Genomic DNA, 26515 nt, shown 5'->3' on the forward strand with positions numbered 1-26515 from the left:
TATTTTGCAAGTTTCACCATGGTATGTCACATTTATTGCCAGCCAAAATCATTGAAACATCTTCTCTGCCCTTTACCCATTAAATGGTCTTATAAGTTATAAGATGTAGAATATGCTTGTGTAAATGCTTGGCCATTCTTCATATATAAATCCCTCATCACTGTAAATTTCTGTGTCCTGCTGTGCCCAGTTTTTTGAGCATACACTTTTGGCAATCTACTTCAACTTGCTTTTTGTAGGAATCTTCTATCATTGGGTCATACATTTCAACAAAAATTCCAGGAACAAACTGAACTGTCAGAGCAGACTTCCCATGCCTCCTAAACCAAGGGCCACTAGTTTGTACTCATGCATGATGCAGTCTTTTTAAATACTAATGGTCTACTCAGTGCCATTGAGGGTGCAGTGAGAAACATACTGTTATATACAGGGTAACCACCCTCTGATCCAGTTATCCCACCTCTGGGAATCTAGCCTCCCCTACCCCACCCAGGCCCGGGCCTCCTCTCTCCTCTCTGTGGTGGCTCCTGCTCTGGCTCTGCACAGTGGTGGCGGCAGCAGCTATACCTCCAGAACACACTCACCCACCTAGTATTTAATTTTTGCTTAATTTTCTTCTTATGTGCCAGTTCCTAACCAGGATCCATTACATTAGCTCATTTATTTTGTTGCTCAGATTGTTTTGCCTTTGGCCATTGAGACCACTTGCAGTTGGCTTCTGTATCCCTTTGAAATACCTTTATCAGTTTGCTTTTTGAGCACTTTCTTACTTTCTGGCACAACAAGAATGTATGTGTGTATATGTGTAATATAATGGGAAATGAAATAATAGGAAAGTTATATAACCTTTCAACATAGTTAGAAAAGCAAGATATGGTGAATTGTTGAATATTAGTACACAGCCATCAGCAGCTAGGGCTTTTTATCTTGGGTTGTTTTTAGTTCAGTTTGCTATTCATGTCTCACTTTTAGCTTGATTTAGAAGTTAACCAATGAATTTTTTTTGTGACCTTGCATTTTGTAAATAAAATGAGAGAGTCAATGAATTTAGAATGACATACTTTTTACTTAAAGAGGAAACTGGGATACTTATTATATTATCAAAGGATTTTTCATTCAATAAGTATACATGTTAAGAGAGGCAAATTTATATGTTAAAAGAAGAAAACAACCTCTAATTTACTTTTGAACTAGAATAATCTGTAGATTTTAAGATACTGGGTCTATTTTTATAGATGATAAACCATCAGTATCACAAGTTTTAGGGAAGGAAAAAGACCTAAAAAGTAATACCATTTCTCAGTTTTCTAATTCTCAAAAGGCATTTCCACAGGTAAACTGGCCAAATGGCATAGAAATGTGCAAATAGTTGAATGATCAGGAGGAGGTTGTAGTTCTCACGTTTCTGGTTCTCCTATGTGTAGTCACACTGGGAAAGATAATACTTTCTAACGTTGTTCCTTTACTTGTTCACATTTATCCTTTTGCTAAATAACAGGAAGCAATGCAAAAATGTATTGGACAACAGTTTATTTGTGAATATAAACCTGGCTGGTACATCCAGTATCATTCTTGATGAAATTTGGTGTGCCCAACAGCAAACACTTATTTAACTTTATGAGACAAAAACAGAACCAAGTTTCTACAAATGAGAATAAAGAACCAACAGCAGTCCTAGGACATAAATGGAAGTTCTACTTTTCATTTCATTTGCTCTTTCAGAACTACATCGTATGACATTAAAAGAATTGTTATAAGCAGAATGTCCCTATATTTAGTTAACAACAATCAAAACTCATTTATTTATTCATTTATGTATTGTGGGGGGGACATGGGAGAGGGGAAAAGGAGAATCTTAAGGAGACTTCACACCCACCGTGTGATCCTGCCACAGGATCTCACAACCCTGAGATCATGATCTGAGCCGAAATTAAGAATTAGGATGCTCGACTAACTAAGCCACCCAAGCAGCCCTCAATCCTGTTTTAATACATAAATGACTTCTTTGAATATGTACTACTTAGACTATGTGTGTGTGAGGGAATAGAGAGGAGAGAGTAGAAGTGAGGAATGACAAATCACATCAATAGGCTATCCTATAAAAGAGGGCAGCTACGGATCTAAGACAAGTCTTATTGGATCCTAATATGGTAACAAAATGACCAGAGGAAGATGGGACAGCTAACTTAACCTCCCAAAGTTTTCAACCAGGCTGAACCTATTGGCAGATGCTAGATTATTAAAATGACTCATGAGCCTAGAAAGCTGAAGATAGTTTTCTCATCCAAAAAATAATGACATGTTGCTTAGGGGAAAGAGTAAAAAGGATGAGGTATCAGGCACACTAGTGAATAGTTAGTGAAATAAAATAGTTAAGTGTTTATATATCTTATTTTAGATGCATTCAAGACTATTATTTCTCTTATCTCTCAGGAGATATACATTTAGTTACAATATTAAAAACAAAAAATTGAGCTTCTAAAAGAAAGCCAAATCCTATTAGATGCAGAATTACATGGAATCATCCATTTCTTATACAGATATTGACTTATGCTCTCCACCGTTATATCTGATAAATGACAACAAACATTTATTAAGCACATACCACACGTCAAGAAATCGGCCATGGACAAACAAAGATGACTAAAAAAATACCTAAGCTCATAGTTCAGGGGTTACTAAAAAGAAAAAGAGGCGGGTCATAAAAGGAAAGGAGGGAAATCAGTATGAATGAAAAACCAGAATCTCACTGTAGGGAAAAGTGGACAGAGGATTAATGCTTTGGCAAAAGAAATAAAAGGGGATTCCTGGGCAATGTGAAGCTGAGCGTTGTTCAATCGCATCAGATTCTTAAGGCATCTGTAGATCCAGTTTTCCAGAGAAAACTAGGGCAATGACAAATGGGACAGCTAAAAGTAGGTCATAATTATAGCAAAGAAAACAATAGCCAGCATAAACCTGGCCATCGTTATTGTGGAAGTCATGGAATTTCTGCTTTCAATTACTCTAGTCATCATTGGCTTCCTGATACGATCTTCTGTGGTGAGAATAGCTTTTCGAGCTCCATCCCATTTTCCAGGGCCTTGAAGACGATAGTGGATTGGAGTGCAGGGTCCCCAAAATAGCTGTATTGCCAATTTGGGGTCCGTGAAGGCCAGAGATAGCAGATTGGGCCGGACGCCCACCAGATCAGCAAGTTCTTCCATGGTATCTACATAGTCTCCCTGAATAGTATGACGTTGGCTCTCCACATACCTGAAGCAGAGAAAACAAAAGCCATGGCCTAGCAACAATTCAATCAGTCAGTCAGTCAGTTATTCAATGCATCTGAGTGCCTGTTACTGGCTCCATATTCAGTTAGGAGCTGTAGAAAACAGAGAAGACAGACAAGACCTTGTCTCCAAACTTAAGGACCTTATATAATCTTCTGGAGGATATAAGATGCACATGAAGCAGAAAAGAATGTAAGACTTTTGGTATATTGTGTAGTTTTAGATTGCTAAATAGAAATGTTAGAAAAGGGTAGTTAAAAGAGAGCAATAAGTCCTTGAAGTATGTGGAGGATATATCCCATAGCAAACAGCAAAGGGGTACAAGTCAAGGCAGCAGCAGAATGAAGGAATAAAGTAGGAATGGGTATAGAATATGAGCATGGACTATCTATGGATGCTACCTAGAGTAGAAGAGGAATGTTGTGGAAAACAAGAATGGATAGAAAGAGGCAAATATAGCACCAGATACAGAGGACTCTAGTGTTATGAGAGAACTCACCACAAAAGTTCTCAAGTTTGGGATCTTCAGTTGTTTATGAGGGCAGTGGTAGTGGGTTCCACAGAGCAGGACTTCCCATGGCCAGTGCTAATTTGGAATACTGAATGGAGGGGGAGGATGACTTACCCCAGTAGAGGAAGCAGTCCTCCAAACAGAATCAGATGGAGTCATTACACTACGTGCAGATTTGAAGAGTTAGAACTTTTTAGGGAGAAAATGTGGTAACAGATACTTGTGGAAGGAGTGGGATTTAGAGAGCTACCTGGTAACTTTTTATTTCCTATAAGGAAAATAAAATACAAAAAGGAAGAGAAAAGCCAAGTCAAACTAATTGAGATTAGATGGGATAACTTGAGGAAACAAGAAGAGGAACAAAACAAGAACAAAAGCAAGAACAAGAAAAAATGAGAGAAAATAAATTTGAGGTGGTAGAATGGAATTCTAAAAGAACTAACAGATGTCAAATTGGAATTTATTTATTTATTTATTTATTTATTTATTTTTTAAGATTTTATTTATTTATTTGACAGAGAGAAATCACAAGTAGTCGGAGAGGCAGGCAGAGAGAGAGAGAGGGAAGCAGGCTCCCTGCCGAGCAGAGAGCCCGATGCGGGACTCGATCCCAGGACCCTGAGATCATGACCCGAGCCGAAGGCAGCGGTTTAACCCACTGAGCCACCCAGGCGCCCCCAAATTGGAATTTATTGAAATGGGACCAGTATTATAGAAATGGGAGTAGACAGGAAAGAATTTAAGAGCTTCCCCTTAGGGATATTATGTTGGCTGAAGGGTCTGTAGCCATTCATTTATCCTATAGTAGTGAGTCAAGAGCTGAGTAATCATGAAGATTCCACAAAAGGGATTCACTACACCAGCTTTGTAGAGTTGTTACAAGGATTAAATAAACTTGTGCATATAAAACACTTTGTGTACATAGATGTCCCTCAAAAAAGATTATTGGAAACTGCTCACAGTGAGAAGGTACTAGGCAAAAATAAGTCAAAGGAAAGAGAGGAGGAAAGTTGAAACAGTTTACAGCCAGTAAAGCAAGGAAGGAAAGCATTCTAAGAAGGAAGAGACATTTAGAAGCACCAAACTCAGGAGTGAGAAGAAAAATGAAGTTGGTCAATGATGACCTTCAAGAGAGCAGTTGCAGAATTAAGGAGGGAAGTTACAAGGCAGAAGGCTTAGGAGAAAGAAAGGGGTGAGAATTTAAGCATATATTGTAGAATACTTATTGTAGAAATTTGGCTGTGAAAGTTAGGAGGGAAAGTTAGAAAGACAAGACCTTGTCTCCAAACTTAAGGACCTTATATAATCTTATGGAGGATATAAGATGCACATGAAGCAGAAAAGAATGTAAGACTTTTGGTATATTGTGTAGTTTTAGATTGCTAAAACTTATAGCAATATAAGTGTAGTATTTAGATTTAGTATTTAGATTGTGAAAGTTAGCAGAGTACCTTTGACTTTTGTACAATAATGTAGGATCTTACCATTAACTTCCACTTTATCCAAATGAAAATCATCCAGTGAATGAACTCAGGTTCTGAAATTCACATTGCTAAATTACCATATTCACCCGAGCTCTAAGGAACTAACTGATGTTACCACCTTCCCAAATCACAAAGACTATTTGTACCACTAGCTGCTGTGACCTGGGAGCGCTGTCACATGATGACAGCCAGTGAAGTAGCCTCATCTGATTTGTAAATCTACCTGCAGATTTGTAACTGGACCATACCTTCCTCCCATTAAGTCACTGATACTCTTTTGTCTGGCAGCTCCACTAGCATTTCAAGTAATTCTACCAAATTATACCTGATTTTCTCTCCATGTGCTTTTTCCTACTTGACTTTTCTTTTAGGTTTAATCACAGGATTTTAAATGCTTTTCTCTCCTTTTCTGTAAATATGCAAACCACTTGGTATTATTTCTCCATTTTATTGTCGCAAACTATTATTTCTTTTCCCTTCAAAATATAATCTAAATCCTTAACACAGGGAAGATTAAATATAATACAATAGGAGCACACGGGTGGCACAGTTGGTTGAATGTCTGACTCTTGGTTTCAGCTCAGGTCGTGATCTCAGGGTCATGAGATCAAGCCCTGAGTCGGGCTCTACCTGCAGGGTGGAGTCTGCTTAAGATTCTCTCCCTCTCACTTTGCCCCTTTCTGCTGCATGCATTCCCTCATATAAATAAATCAATATTTTAAAAAATTAATAAATATAGTATAACATTACTCTAATTAAAAACCAAGTAGAAGAAGTAACTGCATCTCTCCTGGGAGAATTTCTTACCTTTTTGAAATTTCCTCTTGAGCCTTAGCTATTTCTGCATTCATTTCACTTTGTGAGGGCAATGTCTTTAGCCCTAAAGAGGAAAATCAAAATTTTAAGTGTAAAATCACCCCATGGGGAATAATAATCCTATTAATAATCACTCTGCCAGACAGAACTCAAAGAAATACAGGATAATTTTCTGTACCCAAGTAGGGTATACTTCACTAGATCTAGTGAATTATCCCATTATCCTTACAATATGACATTAACAACAGTAACTTACGGTATTCTACTTTGGGGAGACATTTCTCCTATTCTGCCTTCTAACCAATACCGTCCTCCTCCCTAACATCATCTTCCTGATTGGGAAATGAAGTAATGGACATGAGGAAATAATTAATGGCCCCACAAGTATATGAAAAATAAAGGAGGAAGTTAAAGGGCAGGATGAAGAACACACCCACATTTGTACTCTTTGTAACAGACTTTGTACCACAGGGAGAGAAGGAAAACTAAATTTTTGATCCCATTTTATGCCCAAAGTCCTATAAAGGTAAGCTTTTCCCTATTCTGCTTGGATTCATCATAGTTTCAGAGGCAGCCCATTTCATCTTGAAATGGGAATAGCTGACCAAAAGAAAGAAAAAAAGGAAAAAGAAAAAACATTGGCATGTTTGTTCCTAATGTTAAGCTGATTTTGTCCAACCCTCAAAGTTTCACTCCTTCGTTCTGGTTCAACCCTTTGAAGTGATACTGAGCATATCAGATCCTTCTGCCGGGGACATTCTTCAAACCTTCGAAGGGAACTCTCTTATCAGCCCTGAATTTTATCTTCTCTAGGTAAACCACTCTGGCTCCTTCAGTTGTACTTCAAATGTCACATTTTCAAATCCCTTAACCATTCTTGTCTTTCTCCTTTTCATGTACCCCAGTTTCACTTTTTAAAAAAAATATTTTATTTATTTATTTGACAGACAGAGATCACAGGTAGGCAGAGAGGCAGGGAGAGAGAGAGGAAGGGAAGCAGGTTCACTACCAAGCCGAGAGCCCGATGCGATGCGGGGGCTCTATCCCAGGACCCCGGGATCACAACCAGAGCTGAAGCAGAGGCTTTAACCCACTGAGCCACCCAGGTGCCCCCCAGTTTCACTTTTAAAATGTGTCGTTGGGAAAAACAAAATAAACTATGTCTTTGAGTATGTACTGACCAGTTGAGACAAAAATTTAAGTTCTTAGAGAAAAACAATTGTAAGTTCTAGGACATTAGAATTCTTTAATGCTGCTAGAGATAATTAAGCCTTTTAGAAGCCATATCATTTTCCTGACTCATATTGAGCCTCCCAAACCCTTAAGTTTTTTCTGATGATCTCCTAGCCAAAACTGAAAGAGGAGGAAAAGGGGGAAAGTCAGAATTTGAGAGGCTGAATCTTATATATTCTGGACTAGTCTTTAACCAGGTCTTAATTTTTGGCTGAAATCAAATCATGCCATTTCTATATATGCTTTTCTCTATAATGAAAGATTACATTCCTTTGCTTTACAAATGTGTATCAGTTGTCTAAAATCTAGATGAGTGGATTCTAGTCTGCAGTACCATTGGAATCAATGAAGGAACATATTCTCAGAGATCTTATGTCTGCCCCACTTAGATTTATAAAATAAATACCACCAGGCAAAGCATACCCATTTTGGGAAAATTTCCCAGGAGATTCCAATGTACGTCTATAGTTATGTTATTACTTTACATTCACTCAAAAATAATTTTTGAGCATGAATTTTAATGCCAGGCACTGTTATAGTCATACATACTGTTTAGTTATTTAAAAGCAAGAACATAGGGCGCCTGGGTGGCTCAGTGGTTAAGCCGCTGCCTTCGGCTCAGGTCATGATCTCAGGGTCCTGGGATCGAGTCCCGCATCGGGCTCTCTGCTCAGCAGGGAGCCTGCTTCCTCCTCTCTCTCTCTCTGCCTGCCTCTCTGCCTACTTGTGATCTCTCTCTGTCAAATAAATAAATAAATAATCTTTAAAAAAAAAAAAAATAAAATAAAAGCAAGAACATAAATGTAAGTAAACATACCATTAAGTAGTTAGGTAGCATGGTCACTTACCTTTAAATACTTGAGTGACCCAGCGTCCTTGCATCTCTGAAATGGGCATAATGGCACCCAAGGGCTGGATCAAGCCTATGATTGCAAGAGTAGGCTTTTCCAGGTTAGGAGGGAAGACCTTTTTATATAGGGATATCTTGTTTTTGACTACTTGGACAGAATCTTCAAGAAAAGGGAAGGCAAAAGTATAGCCTGTGGCAAAGATAACAGCATCAATGTTGTCCTCCCTGGAGCCATCTTCAAATATGGCAGCTGTTTCTGTGAATTCCGTCACATTTCCTTTCACCTTTACCAAGCCAGAGATTATACGATTTGGCAGATCATCATTCATTGTTGGATGTTGACTCAGAGGTCTGTAAGCAGTGATAAAGATCAGAAGAAGGAGAAATGAAAGAAAAAGAGGTATCAGTAATATGTTAGTAAAATTCTACTTTGATGGAGGTGGTTAAACAATATGCTAATGGTGTCCCTCTTGGTCTATCCATGAAATTTGGGAAAAGTCTAATGTATACCAGCTTGGCACAGATCAGGATCTCAGAGCAGACGTTGGGGCCTGGATGTCAGTGAAAGAGAAGACAGGGGCACCTGGGTGGCTCAGTTGGTTAAGGATCTGTCTTTGGCTCGGGTCATGATCTCAGAGTCCTGGGATCAGGGCCTGCATCTGGCTCCCTGCTCAGTGGGGAGTCTGCTTCTCCCTCTAACCCTTCCCTGCTTGTGTGTCCCCTCTCTCTCTCTCATAAATAAATAAAACATATTTATTTATTTATTTATTTATTTATTTATTTATTTATTTCATAGGTGCCACCTTATCCAACTGATCAAATTTAACATTAGTACAGGATAAACTCGTATCATGTGGATGCTGGTGTGATCCACCAAGAAGGTACAATATAACCTATGAGTATTTGTGCCAAAATGTTTAACCAGAATATAGTAAAGGTGGAACAACTATGCAAGTCCAAACTTAGAGATTTTTCTATAAAACAATTGGCTCAATTCTTTTATAAAAGTCTATGTTGAAAAATGGTGAATTATTTCAGATGAAGAGAAATTAAAGAGACCTAACATTTAAATGCAATTGGCTAATACCTGAAAGGATCCTAGATTTAAAAATATAAGAGCCATAAATATTTTGGGGACAATTTAGGAAACCTAAATGTCTGATATATTAGATAATGTATTTTATCAATGCTGAATTTCCTGTGTGGTCTCTGTTACGTTTGTGTGGGAGAATAGCCCATTTCTTAATATGTTGAAGAATGTAGGATAAGGTGTCCTAGTGACTGTGACTTACTCTGAAATGGTTCAGGAAAAAATATGTATATATGTATCTATGGATGGATGGATGCTCTCTATATGTGGGGATTTATCTATCTTTAGAGAGGGAGAGAGGAAGCAAATACAGCAAACTGTTGATGGGTGAATCTAAGTGAAAGGTATCATGTGTACTCATTGTACTTACTATTTTGGAGTAAATACATCTGAACACTAAAGAAAATAAAGAGTTGGAAAAAAGCATTTAAAAATCAGCCTCTACGGTGCCTGGGTAGCTCAGTTGGTTAAGTGATTGCCTTTGGCGCGGGTCATGATCCTGGAGTCCCTGATGGAGTCCCACATCAGGCTTCCCGCTCGGCAGGGAGTCTGCTTCTCCCTCTGACCGTTTCCTCTGTCACACACTCTCTCTCATGTAAGTAAGTAAATAAATAAATCTTAAAAAAAAAAATCAGCCTCTAGAAATTATTTCAGTCGACCTTCCTGTGTGAGGACTCCCATACTTCATATCCCCACAGCTCTCCATGCATTTATCATATTCTATTGCCTGTCTTCTCCTTAGAGTATTTAAGGTAAGATCCATTTCTCAAGTCTGACATTTATTTATTGTGTAACCTCATAGAAATTAGTTTCTCTAAGTGTCAGTTTTTATATCTGCAAACTAGCAATTTAAAAAAAAAATAGTTCTGGGACGCCTGGGTGGCTCAGTTGGTTAAGCAGCTGCCTTCAGCTCAGGTCATGATCCCAGCATCCTGGGATCGAGTCCCACATCGGGCTCCTTGCTCCGCAGGGAGCCTGCTTCTCCCTCTGACTCTGCCTTCCACTCTGTCTGCCTGTGCTCGCTCTCGCTCACTCTGTCTCTGACAAATAAATAAATAAAATCTTAAAAAAAAAAAAAAATAGGGGCACCTGGGTGGCTCAGTGGGTTAAGCCGCTGCCGCTGCTGCTGATCAGGTCATGATCACAGGGTCCTGGGATCGAGTCCCGCGTCGGGCTCTCTGCTCGGCAGGGAGTCTGCTTCCTCCTCTCTCTCTCTCTCTGCCTGCCTCTCTGCCTACTTGTGATCTCTCTCTGTCAAATAAATAAATAAAATCTTTAAAAAAAAAATAGTTCTAACCTATAGAGTTGTTGTGAGGATTAAATGAGATCATACACAGAACTCAGTTAGCAATGTGCTTGTCTTATATTAAATCTTCAGAAAATTAAGGTGTTATTATTTGTATTAGTTACTATTAGGCCTTTAGTCTCTGTATTCTCGTGTGCAGTATAATGCTTGGCTCATAGCAGGTGCTCAATGTTTGTGGGATGAATGAATAATTTACTGCTATCTGCTACCATTTTATTGTTACTGTATCATGTAAAAAGAACCTGTGTTTGAGGAAATGATAAAATGGTTAATGCCAAGGAGAATCACAGGCTGATGATTACAGATCAGTAGATCTTAGACTTCTATAAGGGGCAAAGTAGAAATCTGATTTCAGATATGTGTATTTTCTTTTTCTTTCTTTTTTTTTAAAAAAGATTTTATTTATTTATTTGACAGAGAGACATCACAAGTAGGCAAAGAGAGAGGGGGAAGCAGACCTCCCCGCTGAGCAGAGAGCCCGATGCGGAGCTGGATCCCAGGACCCCGAGATCACAACTTGAGCGGAAGGCAGAGGCTCAACCCACTGAGCCACCCAGATGCCCCAGATATGTGTATTTTCTTAATGTATGGGTAGAAGTAGTTCTACTGTTATCCCATGTGAAGTCCTTATTCTTGTGCGTTGGCCATCACTGCTCTACTTACATTATGGCAACATACCTGTGTTTCGGCTTTAGGCCAAACATTTCGTGGTCAAACCTTTGGTTCAACTTTTTCTCCAAAACACTGTTTACCAATGATCGACCACAAATCTTCGAAAGAAAGTATTTATATCGAGAAGAGAATAACACATCAAAAGGATATCCAAAGTCTCCTACACGATTCAGAATCCAAGCCCCTCTCCTGGTACTGAGGAAAACCTGGGGCATGGGGAAAAAATTGTTTGCTTTTGTCATTCTTTCCTCATAATAGCTCTCTTCAAGATTAAGTTCAAACTAGTTTGTCTGTCTTTTTAGCCCTTGCATGGTCTTTTTTTATTTCCTGCAATTTTTCTTTTCAAACACTAAGTATACAATTAAATTAGTACATTCACTGACCAAGAATGTGTCTTTCTCTCAACCATGACTGCATTTCTGTTTAATGTCATTATGCCTGCTTGAAAAGCCACCTATCCTTTTAATTCTCCAAAGCCTATTTATTGTCAAGATCCAGATAAGTATGCCTCCTCCATAAGACACCACTAACCATTCTGCCTGACAATTTTCTCTCTGTCCTTTGAACTTCTCTAGTACTTAACCTGTCCAACTCATTTAAAATCAAGGAGCAGTAGAACTGAAAGCAATTGGACATCATTTAATCTGAAACCCTCAGTCTCTTTTGCTTTGACATTATTTTCATATTACCAAAAACCCCTGTTATTTATCATTTATATTGATATTAAACTTTTTACACTCTTATTTCTGTCTCTGCAAATGTGTTTCCTCCAGAGTGGGAGGTACAGTGTAGACATCTTTCAGTCTCCCCAACCCACCATCCAACCCAACATCCTTGTTGCTTCCATTTATTGAGAATTGTGACCTGTAAGTCACTGTGCTGGTCCTTTATCTATAGTCTTACTTAATCAATACAACAACCTCTTGAAGTAGATATTATGGTCCCCATTTTATGGATGACAGCCATGGAGAAAATGAATAACTTGCTGAAATCGTACAGTTAGTAAGTGGCAGAGTTGACTTTCCAACCCAGATCTGATGACCCCCAGGCCTGTGCTTGAAGAAGTGTTGCACTGATTATTTTATGGAAAAGCTGCAGATCACTAGTAGAACAACAGGAAGCTGGTCAGTCTTTATGTGTTCTCTGCAGGCTAAATTCCATGCTTGGAGCTGAGTTCTGACATTCAATTACCTGGTGAACGTATCACTTTCTCTACAAAACTCTCTGGAGATAGTTTCCATAATTGTAAGGTACATAAGTACCTGCTTTATAGTCTTTTGTCTGTAAACTCTCATATAAAAAGGTGTCCAGTCTACAGAGGGATAATAACATACTTCACTCATAGATTCTCACTGATGGTAACCTTACACGCTCTGATGATTAAGTACAGTTGAAAAAGCATGCATGGTCTTGGGAATCACACAGGTTTGTGCATAGCCTGTATAATTTTTGTTACATAAGTATGTGAGTAAATGCTCAGGGTCTCAATTAAAAGATTCCCTATATATAAAGCAGTGACAATAATACATCACAAGGCTATTGTGAGAATTAAATAGTGGTTCTGCAAAGGGTGGGGCATATAGTAAACACTTAATAGATGCCTAATGGCTATCGTCATAGTTCTCATTTCGGTTTCCCATCTATAGCTTGTTTTAAGCAAATACCATATTTACAAATCTGGATTTATAAGAAAAAATATAAGGACAGTTGTTTTATAAGAAATGGGTGTTTTCACAAAAATATTATACCACAAAATTTATTATACCAAAACTTCCTTGATAGGCTGAAATGTATAGGTCCATTTAACTTTTTGATCTACAAACAAATTCTAATAAATACAATTTAATATGTAAAGCAAAAAGTTAGAACCCAGCAACTGAGTTTCTTTGACTTAGCATTAGAAGTGTGCTAGTGTCACCCCTGCCAGGCAGACATGGCTGTGCCATGAGTTGTCCCCAGGCATTCTCAGACACAGCTACCTTATCTCCATCCACTCTGAATGCTTTGTTCTTTGGCAATCTATAGCTCTTCAGTGCATGGAAGGCCCAACTCCCTTATAACTGACCATTTGATATGCCAGCGCTATAAAAGAAGACTCATGCTTTGGGTCACCATCATATACCTTACGTACTCTTTTATCATAATACCTATACACATTTTTAACCTATTTTGTTTATATACCTATTTACTGATAAACTTGTTGAATTAATTTATGGGGTAACATGAAATTACTTTTGTGGTGACAGATGGGGATAATACTGAGAAGTGTTACTGAATAGAATTTCTGGATAAAGGTCATTTAACAAAGGTGTGGCATTAAACTTCTATTTTAAAAAAATTTTAAACATATATGTGAAGAAACACAGCTTAAGTAAAGTTGCTGAAAAATGACCATTTACCTATTGCCAATAAAGTTATTCAATAAAGACATGAATAACAAGATATAAAATGACATGTCTTTTTCTAGGAATTTATAATGAAGACATTTTCTTTCCAGCTCAAAATATATGATACAAAAAACAAAACAGCTCAGGTCTTTTTTAACACTGGAGTGCAAATCAGGACCCAAAAAAACAAGACAAAACAAAAAAATTCTAGGATGTAGAAATTGCTTTAGAGTGAATGTCATTCTGATACCTAACTGTATGCAAAGACTGGAGTGAACTTGCACATGCTACAGCATGGATGCTTTTCATACTGATATCCACATTATCTTTGGAAAGGTTAGACTGATTCTATTTTCCATTTGGGGAGTGAAGAGAAAAACTCCCCCACCATCCTATGAATCCAAAACCTTCCACTAAACCAGCATGCTTTCCTTTATATGAGAGTGTGGCACTTCCACTAGCCTCAACAGGTGCCACACTCTGAATGCTGCACTCAACCAAGCTCCTCAAGCTACTGCTTGGTCTTCAAAGTCAGAGGCATACTCAGAAGAGACAGCTGACTGGGATCATTGGGATTCTGTAGTGTGAAGTCAACTGAATGATGGGAATCTAACAGGGAATGTTGGCTCCATCATCTCATCGTCATAATGTTGCCAACCAAGACAACGGAGCCAAGTCCTGCTTGCCACTGGCACTGATAGGCTGTGGGCAGAGGTATTCATACTCTTTGTTGGGTCTACATACAGCTTCCTTGATGCAGCAAAGAAAATAATTTACTAATTCAAACCTGCTTGGCTGTGTGGCAAATTTCCACAGCCAGGTCCCCTCCCGAATTCCCAATGCCAATTATAATGACTCTCTTTCCGGTGAAAATATCTGGATTCTTATAGTCTCGGCTGTGGAAGTACTGTCCTTTGAATTTATCAATTCCTGCAAAAGAAGGGAAAATAATTATCGGATGAGGTTTATCTGCTATTATTCGCTGAAACATTCATTTTGCTGGCAGTGTGTAGAGTTTAAGCACACATCTATATTCTCCCTCTATTCAGCTACATGCTTGCCTTTCTATTTTTGCCTGTTTTCTCATAGTCTCAGAGAAGAACCTTGTGATTTCCTTATCACAGATAGTATGCTCACCTCAGGATCTGTTTGTATTTTGGACTGGTAGATTCCCAAATCCAAACTGCTGCAGAATACCTTTCTCTTTTGTCTTTTCATCTTTAAATACCTACTCCCATTTCAATTGGAGTACATATGTTTTCTAATACTCTAGATTACACTAAAGTACTTTTTTTTTTTTTTTTCAAAATGAAAATCCAGGTCAAAAACTATAATTAAATTCTTTAAGTTTTGGGGCGCCTGGGTGGCTCAGTGGGTTAAGCCGCTGCCTTCGGCTCAGGTCATGATCTCAGGGTCCTGGGATCAAGTCCCGCATCGGGCACTCTGCTCAGCAGGGAGCCTGCTTCCCTCTCTCTCTCTGCCTGCCTCTCTGCCTACTTGTGATTTCTCTCTGTCAAATAAATAAATAAAATCTTTAAAAAAAAAAAAAAAAAAAAAGACTAACTTTCTCCTTTAAAAAAAAAAATAAATAAATAAATTCTTTAAGTTTTCATTTCTTCCTTAGAAACTCAATATTTGTTTGTTCCCTTGATTGCTGAAAAAGTCCTTATTCAACCTAATATGGATCAAGTCCCATGTTCCTTCTTTTGATCTTTAGAAAAACCAAGGTTATTGTGAAACCAAAGATAGAGCCTTCTAATTTTTCTCTAGGTTCCAAAACTAAGGTTATTTTTACCTCCCAAAGAGCACTAATCACAGTTGCCCCAACATCTTTCAGGGGAACGTGTAGAATTAGGATAAGCCTTATCTCATCCTTAGGTGGGGATCACTCAGGCCACAACCCTCCTTTTCCTCTGAGATCAGGTCACAGGCATGGTTCAAGTGTTTCCTTCCTCGTAGGCTACTCACCAGGAAAGCTTTCCAAGGGTAAATGAGCATTGGTGTGATGGCCAGTGCAAACCATGACTCCATCAAAGACGTTTACCTCCTTTTTCCCTTCAGATTCTGTGACTACTTCCCATTGGCCTGAAGTGGAGAAATCAGGCCGCTTCTTCACACTGCACACAGTGGTCTGAAAAGAAAAGTGATAGCTCAGGAGACTAACCACAGCCAATACAGTGGACATCTTCCTCAACATGACTCTCTTTGCAGAGTGTTACACAAAGGCCTGGTATCACATAAGAGAGCTCTTGCGGGATCTTTGATTTTCGTATTCCACACATAGGAACTTTTCTGTCTGGGGCTGTGGTCAGAGTGAGAAAACTCCCACAAGGCAGGCTAAATAAAATAGTTGGCAGGTTAATGTTGCACTCTCCTCTGCTTCTAGAACAGTGCAAATCACTCATTCTCTTAGACCATGCCCTCAGATGTCCTGCAACACTTGAATAGAACTTGGGTTTCCCCTGTGCTTCTAAAGGACTCCATGCACTAAATGCCTATTCCTCCCCTGGCCCCCAGACATCCTGGGACCCTCTGATATCTTCTTATCCCAAGTCCTGTTCTCACTCTAGGCTTAAACTTGTGACTGAATCATAGGACTCTCTTTCTTAGAGTATAAAAACATCTCAGTGACTCATATTTTATATAAATGAATCTCTCTTTGGCTCCCATAAATGCCCATGTTACAAGTAATTATTAAGAAAGAGACTGCAAGGGGTACTTGGGTGGCTCAGTGGGTTATGCCTCAGGTCATGATCTCAGGGTCCTGGGATCGAGCCCCGGTATCCCACTCTCTGCTCAGCAGGGAGCCTGCTTCCCCCACTCTGCCTGACTCTCTGCCTGCTTGTGATCTCTGTCAAAAAAAAAAAAAAAAATCTTAAAAAAAAAAAAAGAGGCTGCAGATGGGATAGCCAGTGGTATAATTTTTGGTTTAAAAAATGGGTTATTCTCATAAGTGACTCTTAATCTCACAAAACAAACTGAGGGTTGCTGGGGGGAGGGGGTTGGGAGAAGGGGGGTGGGGTTATGGACATTGGGGAGGGTATGTGCTATGGTGAGTGCTGTGAAGTGTGTAAACCTGGCGATCCACAGACCTGTACCCCTGGGGATAAAAATATATTATATGTTTATAAAAAAAATTTTTTAAAGGGTTATTCTGGGGACACCTGGGTGGCTCAGTTGGTTAAGCAGCTGCCTTCGGCTCGGGTCATGATCCCAGCGTCCTGGGATCGAGTCCCACATGGGGCTCCTTGCTCGGCAGGGAGCCTGCTTCTCCCTCTGCCTCTGCCTGCCATTCTGTCTGCCTGTGCTCGCTCTCTCCCCCCCCTCTCTCTGATAAATAAATTGAAAGACCCGCGGATCCCCTTACCCAAGAATCCAACACTGCCACTGGATGCAATCAGCAAGAGGTTTATTGTTGCGCAGGTACCGGCGGGTGTTCGGCAGCTCCAGCTAACCGAGCACACCGACCGGAGTGAAGCGGGGTCTTTTATAGGAAGGTACAAACAAGTTTTGGGTGGGGTGCAACTGATTGGTGGACGATTTGAACTTTTGAAAAAGGCATACTTGGGTTTTGCTGATTGGCTCTGAGGACCCGCACGCCGGAAGAGAGCGGCGGGAAGGGGGAACAAGCTGATTGGTTATGAGGGCCTGCGCGCGCGAAGGGAGAGGCGGGAGAGGGGAACAAGAAGGGGGAAGGGAGGAACGCCATCATGGCGTCTCCATTATTTCTATAAGCCAAGCAGTTACAGAAGGGCAAGAGAGCGATTAATCACGCAATTAATAACCTAATCTACACCTAAAAGCCAGCGGTTCACAGAAAAGCAAACAAGCGGTTAGTTATCCTATCTATCTTCTAGGGGAGGGGGCTTGCGGGGGGAGGGGTCTTTCAAAATAAAATCTTTAAAAAAAAAAAAAGGGTTATTCTGTCCAGCCTAGGGAAACATTAAGAATGTATTGGGTGTGGTACATAAACAATGAATCTTGGAACACTGAAAAAATTTTTAAAAAAAGAAAAAAAGAATGTATTCCTATGTGGTTCTAGTGTCTCTGACCATAATGTCTTGGTAGACTCCTAGAGATACTACCTAGAGGTACTCAAGCCATCCTGCATTATTTAGAGTTCTTTTCTGTAAGGTTCTTGGTTTTACACAGGTTTGTGTCTCTGCATTGGTCATCCTTTTATTCCTTCTTCCTTTGGCAGATTCCTATTTACCTTTGAATATTTAGCTTACATATCTCCTCTAAGAAAACTTCCCTGATGCCTATTGTCTCATGCCCTAATGGGTTAAGTACCGTTCCTCTTAGCTAACAATATATAAATCTCTATGGGATTTATTACCCTGTTACTCTTTACTTTTATTAGTTAAATTTACAGAAACCTTTTTTCTTCTTTTTTTTACCTTCTTAATGAGGCTATGAAATCATTGATTTTTTTTTTTTTTTTTTTGTTTTTCTCCACTTATTTTTTTGGTAACAAATTTTTTTTTTGTTTTTTTTTTTTTTTTTTTTTTAGGGGTGGGGGGAGGGAAGCAGGCTCCCCACTGAGCAGAGAGCCTGATGCGGGGCTCGATCCCAGGACCCTGGGATCACGACCTGAGCCGAAGGCAAAGGCCTTAACCCACTGAGCCACCCGGTAACAAATTTGTTTAATGTGTTTAACAAATGAAGGGAAGTCACTGAGCTATAAATTATTTATTTTGGGAGCTGTCACTGGATATTACCATTTTATTATCATTGTTAAATTGTTAAATAAAAAAAGTCATGATTTAGCAGACTAATTAAAGGGTAGAAGGGAGGGGCGCCTGAGTGGCTCAGTGGGTTAAAGCCTCTGCCTTCAGCTCAGGTCCTGATCTCAGGGTCCTGGGATCAAGCCCTGCATCAGGCTCTCTGCTCAGCGGAGAACCTGCTTCTTCTCCCACCACCACTCCCACCAACCCCCCAGCCTGCCTCTCTGCCTATTTGTGATCTCTGTCTGTCAAATAAATACATAAAATCTTTTTTTTTTAAATATTTTATTTATTTATTTGACAGACAGCGATCAAAAGTAGGCAGAGAGGCAGGCAGAGAGAGAGAGAGAGGAGGAAGCAGGCTCCCTGCTGAGCAGAGAGCCCGACGTGGGGCTCGATCCCAGGACCCTGAGATCATGACCTGAGCCGAAGGCAGAGGCTTTAACCCACTGAGCCACCCAGGCGCCCCTAAATACATAAAATCTTAAAAAAAAAAAAAAAAAAGAAGAAGAAGAAGAAGGTAGAAGGTAGAAGGGAGGTGGGGGTGGGGAATTCGATGCTGATGGTCAAGAGGTACAAAATTCCAGTTATAAGATAAATAAGTACTGGGGGTATAATAATGTATAATATGATGACTATAGATAATACTGCCATATGGTATCTTTGAAAGTTGGGGTTTTTTTTTTAAGATTTTATTTATTTATTTGATATACAGAGAGAGAAATCACAAGTAGACAGAGAGAGGGGGGAAGCTGGCTCCCCACCAAGCAGAGAGCCCGATGCGGGACACGACCTTAGGACCCCAAGACCATGACCTGAGCTGAAGGCAGAGGCTTAACCCACTGAGCCACCCAGGCACCCTATTTGAAAGTTGTTAAGAGAGTAGATCCTAGTAGTTCTCGTCACAAGGGGTAAAAAAGGTAGAAGATTTAGGCTTTTTTCCAGCTGTCAGAAATATGTATTCTTCTATGGCCATGGTTAAGATGATAGAAAAATCGGGTGCCTGGATGGCTCAGTCAGTTAAGCATCTGTCTTTGGCTCAGGTTGTGAGACCAGGGTCCTAGGGTTGAGTCCTAATTGTGGTCCTTCTCCATGGGGAGATTGCTTCTCCCTCTCTCTCTATTTCTCATGAACAAATGAAATAAAATCTTTGGGAAAAAAATGATAGAAAAATCATGGAAGACCTAACAGGAAAGAACCATTGAAGTGATCTAATATAATCATCATCTTTTACAAACAACAAAACAAGAGACATCAAAGTTGAGGAACTTACTTTCTGAAGTTACAAATTGATTAGGGGTAGAGCAAAAACTAGAACTCAAGTTTTTGTTCCCCATTTCAGTGTTCTTCCTTCTACACCACAGTTAACTTCTTGGTTTCCTTAGTAATTTCCCAATAACTGCTTCATTAGGTTGTTTGTGATCACATAAAAATAATTCATTGGTGTCATGTGAGGAGCAGTGGGTATTGTATGCAACTGATAAATTGCTGAACACTACATCTGAGACTAAGGATATGTTGGCTAATTGAAATAAAATTTTTTAAAAAATGCATTGGCAAGTACATCAGAAAGTATAAAGGAGTTAAGCAGTAGCAGATAAGTTGTGGTGGACCCAGAGTTGTTTTGAGGTTTCCATACCTGTCAGTTCCCCTTTCTGACCGGGAAAACACTTCCCCTCATTTGTTTTATTGCAATCAAATAGTATGAAATGAAGGAATGAAAACATCCTGGCCAGTGGCTTCTAGGATCTGCAGCCAAAATATATAGAAAAAGGACCTTTCTATGGATGTATTTCAGGCACAGAGAAGACAAAAGAACAGAGTCTTTGTCTGGATAGGATAGATATATGAGCATATTAAAGCATTCTTTACACATAAGCACTGATTAATGAAGCCACATTATTTATTTACTTGACAAACAACTTCAAACACAAAGACATCCACAAAATTCCCTACCTTAAATCGAATATACTTCAGAAGATCAAATTCTTTGGCATACATCCTGAAATACTCAAGGACTTGGGAGTTGTGCATGAAGTTAGGATAATGATCTGGGATGGGATAGTCACTGAAGCACATCATCTCCTTAGATGTGTTGATGATCACTGATTTGTAAATACTGGCCCTTCCTTCTTCGGGATTTTCCTGCATTAAATAAGAAACATTCATAGCAACTTGAGAATTAACTTCATGACTTTTTAAAAAAGATTTTATTTATTCATTTGACAGACAGAGATCACAAGTAGGCAGAGAGGCAGGCAGAGAGAGTGGGGGTGGGGGGTAAAGCAGGCTCCCTGCTGACATGGGCTCGATTCCCAGGACCCTGGGATCACGACCTGAGGACCCTGGGATCACGAGCTGAGCCGAAGGCAGAGGCTTTAACCCACTGAGCCACCCAGGGGCCCCACTTCATGATTTTTTAACAGTCAGTAAATATTTGAAAAAGTTTTCTGAAAGAAATGCCAATTAAAAGACACACACAGGTGGCTCAGTGGGTTAAAGCCTCTGCCTTCAGCTCAGGTCATGATCCCAGGGTCCTGGGATTGAGCCCCACATCGGGCTCTCTGCTCCGCAGGGAGCCTGCTTCCTCCTCTCTCTCTCTCTCTCTGCCTGCCTCTCTGTCTACTGGTGATCTCTGTCTGTCAAATAAATAAATAAAATCTTAAAAAAAAAAAAAAAAGACACACACACCCCTCCACATCTCCCAGTATTTGTGCCCTTATGAGTAGTCTCTTCCCTTTGAATCTGAGTTGCCTTTGTGACTTGCTTTTGACCAAAAGTATCCAGTTGGGGAATGATACTGAATAGCTTCCAAGACAGTTCTAACTAGTCTTGCAGCTTCTTCCCTCTGTGTCTTAGAAAGCTCGATCTGGTAGAAGTCAGCAGATATGTAAAAAGTCCAGCTACCTTAAGTCACCAATCTGTGAGTAAGCCCAAGTCAGACATGTGAAGAGAATTTCTGGGATACAGAGATGTGTAGCCGGCCCCCAGAAATTTTATTTATGCCAGCTAAAGTTCTAAACATGTGAACAAAGAGACCATAGCAGATACACAGTCTCAGCTGTCACCTAATTGCAATGACATGAGACTCCAAGTGAGAACTGTTTACTTGAATAATAGTCTTAAAAATTTTTATATATTTCAAAGCCTAGGTGAGTTTCAAGGGTTGTTGTACACTGGCAAGACTGTTCTCCAGGAAACACTACTAACTTCTATTCTGTCCAGCATATGTTCCCGTATTACCTCATTTTTACTCATTTAAAAGACTATTACTTGGTGTTAGCACAAACAGAAACTTAAGAAATGGGAACTTATGCTGGAGAGAGTTAAGTTAGTACAGTGTTTTCTGGAGAGCAATATGACAAGTATATGAAAATCCTTGAATCTTACTTAGCTTTTTAAGAAATATTCAGCATAGTAGACAAAGTTATGTTAAATGATGTTAATGACTGCATCACTTACAGAAAAGAAATAAGCTAAGTACCTGTAATATAGTGATATATATCTCTCATATGCATTTGGTCTTTGTATATATTTTGCATATATATGTGGACCTGCCTACAGTTCCTGACTTATAGCTCCCCAAACCCTTGGAATTTCCTAAGTGTTAAGAATGATAAATATATCTTTTGTTGTGTTAATGAGGTAACTTTTGGAAAGCACTTAAGGATAGGGGCTGATTGTCAAGGATAGGAACCTGGGTGGCTCAAGTCAGTTAAGAATTCCACTCCTGATTTTGGCTCTGGGTTGTGAGATTGAGCCCCGCATTGGACTCCCTGCTGAGTGGGTAGTCTGAGATTCTTTCTCTCCCTCTCCTTCTGCCTCCCCCACCAACCACGAACGCTCTCTCTCTCTTAAGAAAAAAAAAGGGGGGGGCGCCTGGGTGGCTCAGTGGGTTAGGCCTCTGCCTTCTGCTCAGGTCATGATCTCAGGGTCCTTGGATCAAGTCCCACATTGGGCTCTCTCTGTTCAGCAGCGGGCCCTTCCCCCGCTCTGTCTACTTGTGATCTCTCTCTCTGTGTGTCTAATAAATAAATAAAATATTAAAAAAAAAAAAAAAGTTAAAAAGGAGCCAACCAAGTGATTACAGGGCTGGAAATTTCAGTCCCACCCCAAGTCCCACCACTGGCCTTTGGGGAGGGGAGAGGGGCTAGAAGTTAAATAAATTGTTGATGATCATGATTTAATGATGTCATCAACCGTGCCTACAATGAAGCTTCCATAAAAACCCAAAATCATGGGGTTTAGGGAAATTCCAGTTTGGTGAAGCTGAGGAGATGCAGGGAGAATAGAGTACTCTCTATAGTGACTGGTATCTGAAGTGGGGTACAAGTGGGTGGCCCTTTCACAACTTTAAAAGTACTTATTACTACATCTTCATTTGGAAAATTCCTATCATTCAAGAGTCTCATCAAATGGTACTTCTTTGAAGAAGACTTTCCTGTTTTCCCCACAGAGTTAGATGTCCCATTCACCTCTAAGCTCTCAAAGGCAACTTAAACTTAACACTGTATTATTCTGCATATATATCTATGACTATGACGTACCTGAGAATAGGATGTATATCAAGACAGTGCCTGATATATAGTAGATGTTCAATAAGTGCTTTGAAATGAATTAATGACTAAATTATGGAACATGAATTTGGAGAAACTATAATATTCAAATCTAGGTTGGTAGGAACATTGAAAATGGCCTATAATATAACTTTTAGTAAAAAAAAATTTGTAGTAAAAAAATTAATATTACAAAATTAGATTCACATTCTGACCACCAAATATATAAAATTATGTCTGCATGGGGCAATTATATATTACCTATATTTATCCATGTTTATATAATTATGCATGGTATAACATCTCCCCTGTCAGATGGTTTTCTCTGAGTATATTTTATTTATTTTAAGTCAATAAAATGTGAAAATAGAAAAAACAAGTTGATTTATTAAGGAGGTAGTATTTTTTCTTTTGTTTTTGTTGAAATGTTTATACAACACCCATTCATGATTTTAAAAAAAAAGAAACTTCAGCAAACTTAGAGAAAAATTTCTTCAATTTGATTAAAAAATCTACAAAATACCCACAGCTAACATCATAATTTAATGTGAGAAAATGGACAATTCACCCCTTAAAATTGGGAACAAGGCAAAGATGTCCTCTCTCATCATTCCTAATCAACACTGTAATAGAATTCCTAGTTGATGTAATAAGACAAGAAAAAGAATAGTGGCTATATCAGACTGCATTTCCACCAACAATGCAAGGGAGTTCCCCTTTCTCCACATCCTCAACGATACCTGTTATTCCTTGTGTTGTTGATTTTGGCCATCGCACCTGTTGTGTGTGAGCTGATACCTTATTGTAGTTTTGATCTGTATTTCCCTGATGATTAGTGATTTTGAGCATCTTTTCATGTGTCTTTTGGCCATGTGTAGGTCTTCTTTGGAAAAATGTCTATTCGTGTCTTCAGCCCACTTTTTAATTGGATTATTTGTTTTTTGGGTGTTGAGTTTGATATGTTCTTTATAGGTTTGGGATACTAAACCTTATCAGAGATACCATTTGCAAATATCTTCTCCCATTTTATGGGCTGCCTTTTTAGTTTTGTTGACTGTTTCCTTTGCTGTGCAGAAGCTTTTTATTTTGATGAAGTCCCAGTAGTTTATTTTTACTTTTGTTTCCCTTACCTTAAGAAACATATCTAGGGCGCCTGGGTGGCTCAGTGGGTTAAGCCGCTGCCTTCGGCTCAGGTCATGATCTCAGGGTCCTGGGATCGAGTCCCGCATCGGGCTCTCTGCTCAGCGGGGAGCCTGCTTCCCTCTCTCTCTCTCTCTCTCCCCCCCTCTCCATCTACTTGTGTTTTCTCTGTGAAAAAAAAAAAAAAAAAATTTAAAAAAAAAAAAAAAAAAAAAAAAAGAAACATATCTAGAAAGAAATTGCTATGGCCTGTGTCAAAGAGGTTGCTGCCTATGTTCTTTTCTAGGATTTTTATGGTTTCATGTCTCACATTTAGGTCTTTCATCCATTTTGAATTTATTTTTATGTGTAAGGTAAGAAAGTGGTCCAGTTTCATTCTTTTACATGTTGCTGTCTAATTTTCCCAACACCATTTTTTGAAGAGACTTTTTTACATTGGATATCCTTTCCTGCTTTGTCAAAGATTAATTGCCCATATAGTTGTGGGTCCCTTTCTGGGTTTTCTATTCTATGCTTTTGTTTTATGTGTCTATTTGTGTGCCAGTACCATACTATCGTGATCACTACAGCTTTGTAATATAACTTGGAGTGTGGAAATGTGATGCCTACTGCTTTGCTTTTCATTTTCAAGGTTGCTTTGGCTATTTGGGGAAAATAGTATGGAGGTTCCTCAAACAGTTAAAAATAGAACTTGGGAGAAATTGGAGGGGGAGACAAACCATGAGAGACTATGGACTCTGAGAAACAAACTGAGGATTTTGGAGGGAAGGGGATTGGGGGGTTGGGTGAGCCCGGTGGTAGGTATTAAGGAGGGCATGTATTGCATGGAGCACTGGGTGTGGTGCATAAACAATGAATTATGGATCACTGAAAAAAAATTAAATTAAAAAAAAATAGTACTACCCAATGACCCAGCAATTGCACTACAAGGTATTTACCCAAAGAATACAAAAATACTAATGCAAAGTTTAGTACAAAGAGTAGAACCATGCTTTCTAGAGCAGGTCTGTTCGGTTCACAGAGCTAAATGCATCGCAGATCTTACCCCTGTGGCAAAGCTCATATATTTATATTCTTTTTGTTGTCACTAACACAGCAAAGTGTCTTGGGCCAGCAAAACCATCAAGGGACACCTGGGTGGCTCAATCAGTTAAGCATCTGCCTTCAGCTTAGGTTGTGATCGCAGGGTCCTTGGATTGAGTCCTGCCTCAGGCTCCCTGCTCTGTGGGGAGCCTGCTTCTCCCTCTGACTCTCTTTCCCTCTCTTGGTCCCTTGTGAATAAATAAATAAAATCTTTTATTTTATTTTATTTATTTGACAGAGAGAGATCACAAGTAGGCAGAGAGGCTAGCAGAGAGAGAGGAGGAAGCAGGCTCCTTGCCGAGCAGAGAGCCCGATGCGGGACTCGATCCCAAGACCCGGATATCATGACCTGAGCTAAAGGCAGAGGCCCAAGCCACTGAGCCACCCGGGTGCCCCAATAAGTAAAATCTTAAAAAAAAAAAAAAAATCAAGCTCTTCCAAACACCTTATTGGATCCCAGGTAGGGTTTACCACTGTGTCAACCCATTGCTTTTTTTTTTTTTTTAATTTTTTAAAATACTTCATTTATTTATTTGACAGAGAGACAGAGAGAGAGAGAGAGAGCACTGGAAAGAGAGAGCACACAAGCAGGGCGAGTGGAGGGAGAGGAAAAAGCAGGTTTCCCACTGAGCAGAGAGCCAGATGCGGAGCTGATCCCCTGACCCTAGGACTCGGGACCAATGACCTGAGCTGAAGGCAGCCACTTAAAGACTGAGCCACCCAGGCACACCAACCCACTGCTTTTTATAAAAGAGAGTGGAAACAGAGCAATGTTGGGTCAGTGAGTGGAAAAAGAAGCTGCTGCACCAGGGTTTTTAATTTTCATACCATCAATTAATACATTTCCCTCTACAAATATACCTTGATTGTATTTCCTGCCTCAGCACATGACTCACGTATGAACAGGAAGTTCATACAAGCAAAGAGAACAGAAGTACTGTTGCTCTTCTGTTCTTTTGACAGATTCAGAATTCCATGCAACAGAAGCTCTCTTAGGACTGTTCTCAACCTTGTCTGCACATTGGAATAATCTGGGAAACTCTAAAAAAACACTAATCCCTGGTCCCTACTCCCAAAGACCCTGTTTTAATTACTCCTTGTCTAATATGGAGACAAGGTTGAGATCTGCTGGGAAGAGATGGTGTGTGGCCCCAGAAAGCCCAGGGCACAAGAGTTTATCCCATCAACACATTCTTAGCTAAACTGCAAAATGCTTGAGGACAGTGACAGGAGTTTATCTATTTCCACATCATCTAACAAAGTCCGAAGTCCGATATAGTTACTGATTCTTTTTTTTTTTTTCCCAAAGATACCATGTCATCGTCATTTAACACCTGAGAAGCTAGGGCTAAAAACTATAGGGCAAAGGTCTCCACACCAGCTGCACA

The 26515-nt window shown here is 39.5% G+C and overlaps 1 protein-coding gene across 2 annotated transcripts in view; it reads right to left on the reverse strand.

The window, feature by feature from the left end:
• Window positions 1–1515: 1515 nt before the first annotated feature.
• The window catches only part of FMO5 (flavin containing dimethylaniline monoxygenase 5), a 32684-nt gene continuing 7684 nt past the window's right edge, over window positions 1516–26515 (reverse strand). For both annotated transcript variants that reach the window (XM_059375939.1, XM_059375938.1), the window contains exons 3-9: window positions 20305–20493; window positions 15590–15752; window positions 14409–14551; window positions 11241–11440; window positions 8165–8517; window positions 6075–6147; window positions 1516–3255 (exon numbers count right to left, since the gene is read on the reverse strand). In XM_059375939.1, coding sequence (XP_059231922.1) covers window positions 2910–3255; window positions 6075–6147; window positions 8165–8517; window positions 11241–11440; window positions 14409–14551; window positions 15590–15752; window positions 20305–20493 — 1467 coding nt within the window. In that variant the 3' untranslated portion in view covers window positions 1516–2909. The remainder of the gene's footprint in view (window positions 3256–6074; window positions 6148–8164; window positions 8518–11240; window positions 11441–14408; window positions 14552–15589; window positions 15753–20304; window positions 20494–26515) is intronic.

This window comes from Mustela nigripes, chromosome 14, assembly GCF_022355385.1.
Source record: "Mustela nigripes isolate SB6536 chromosome 14, MUSNIG.SB6536, whole genome shotgun sequence".
Classification (NCBI taxonomy): domain Eukaryota; kingdom Metazoa; phylum Chordata; class Mammalia; order Carnivora; family Mustelidae; genus Mustela; species Mustela nigripes.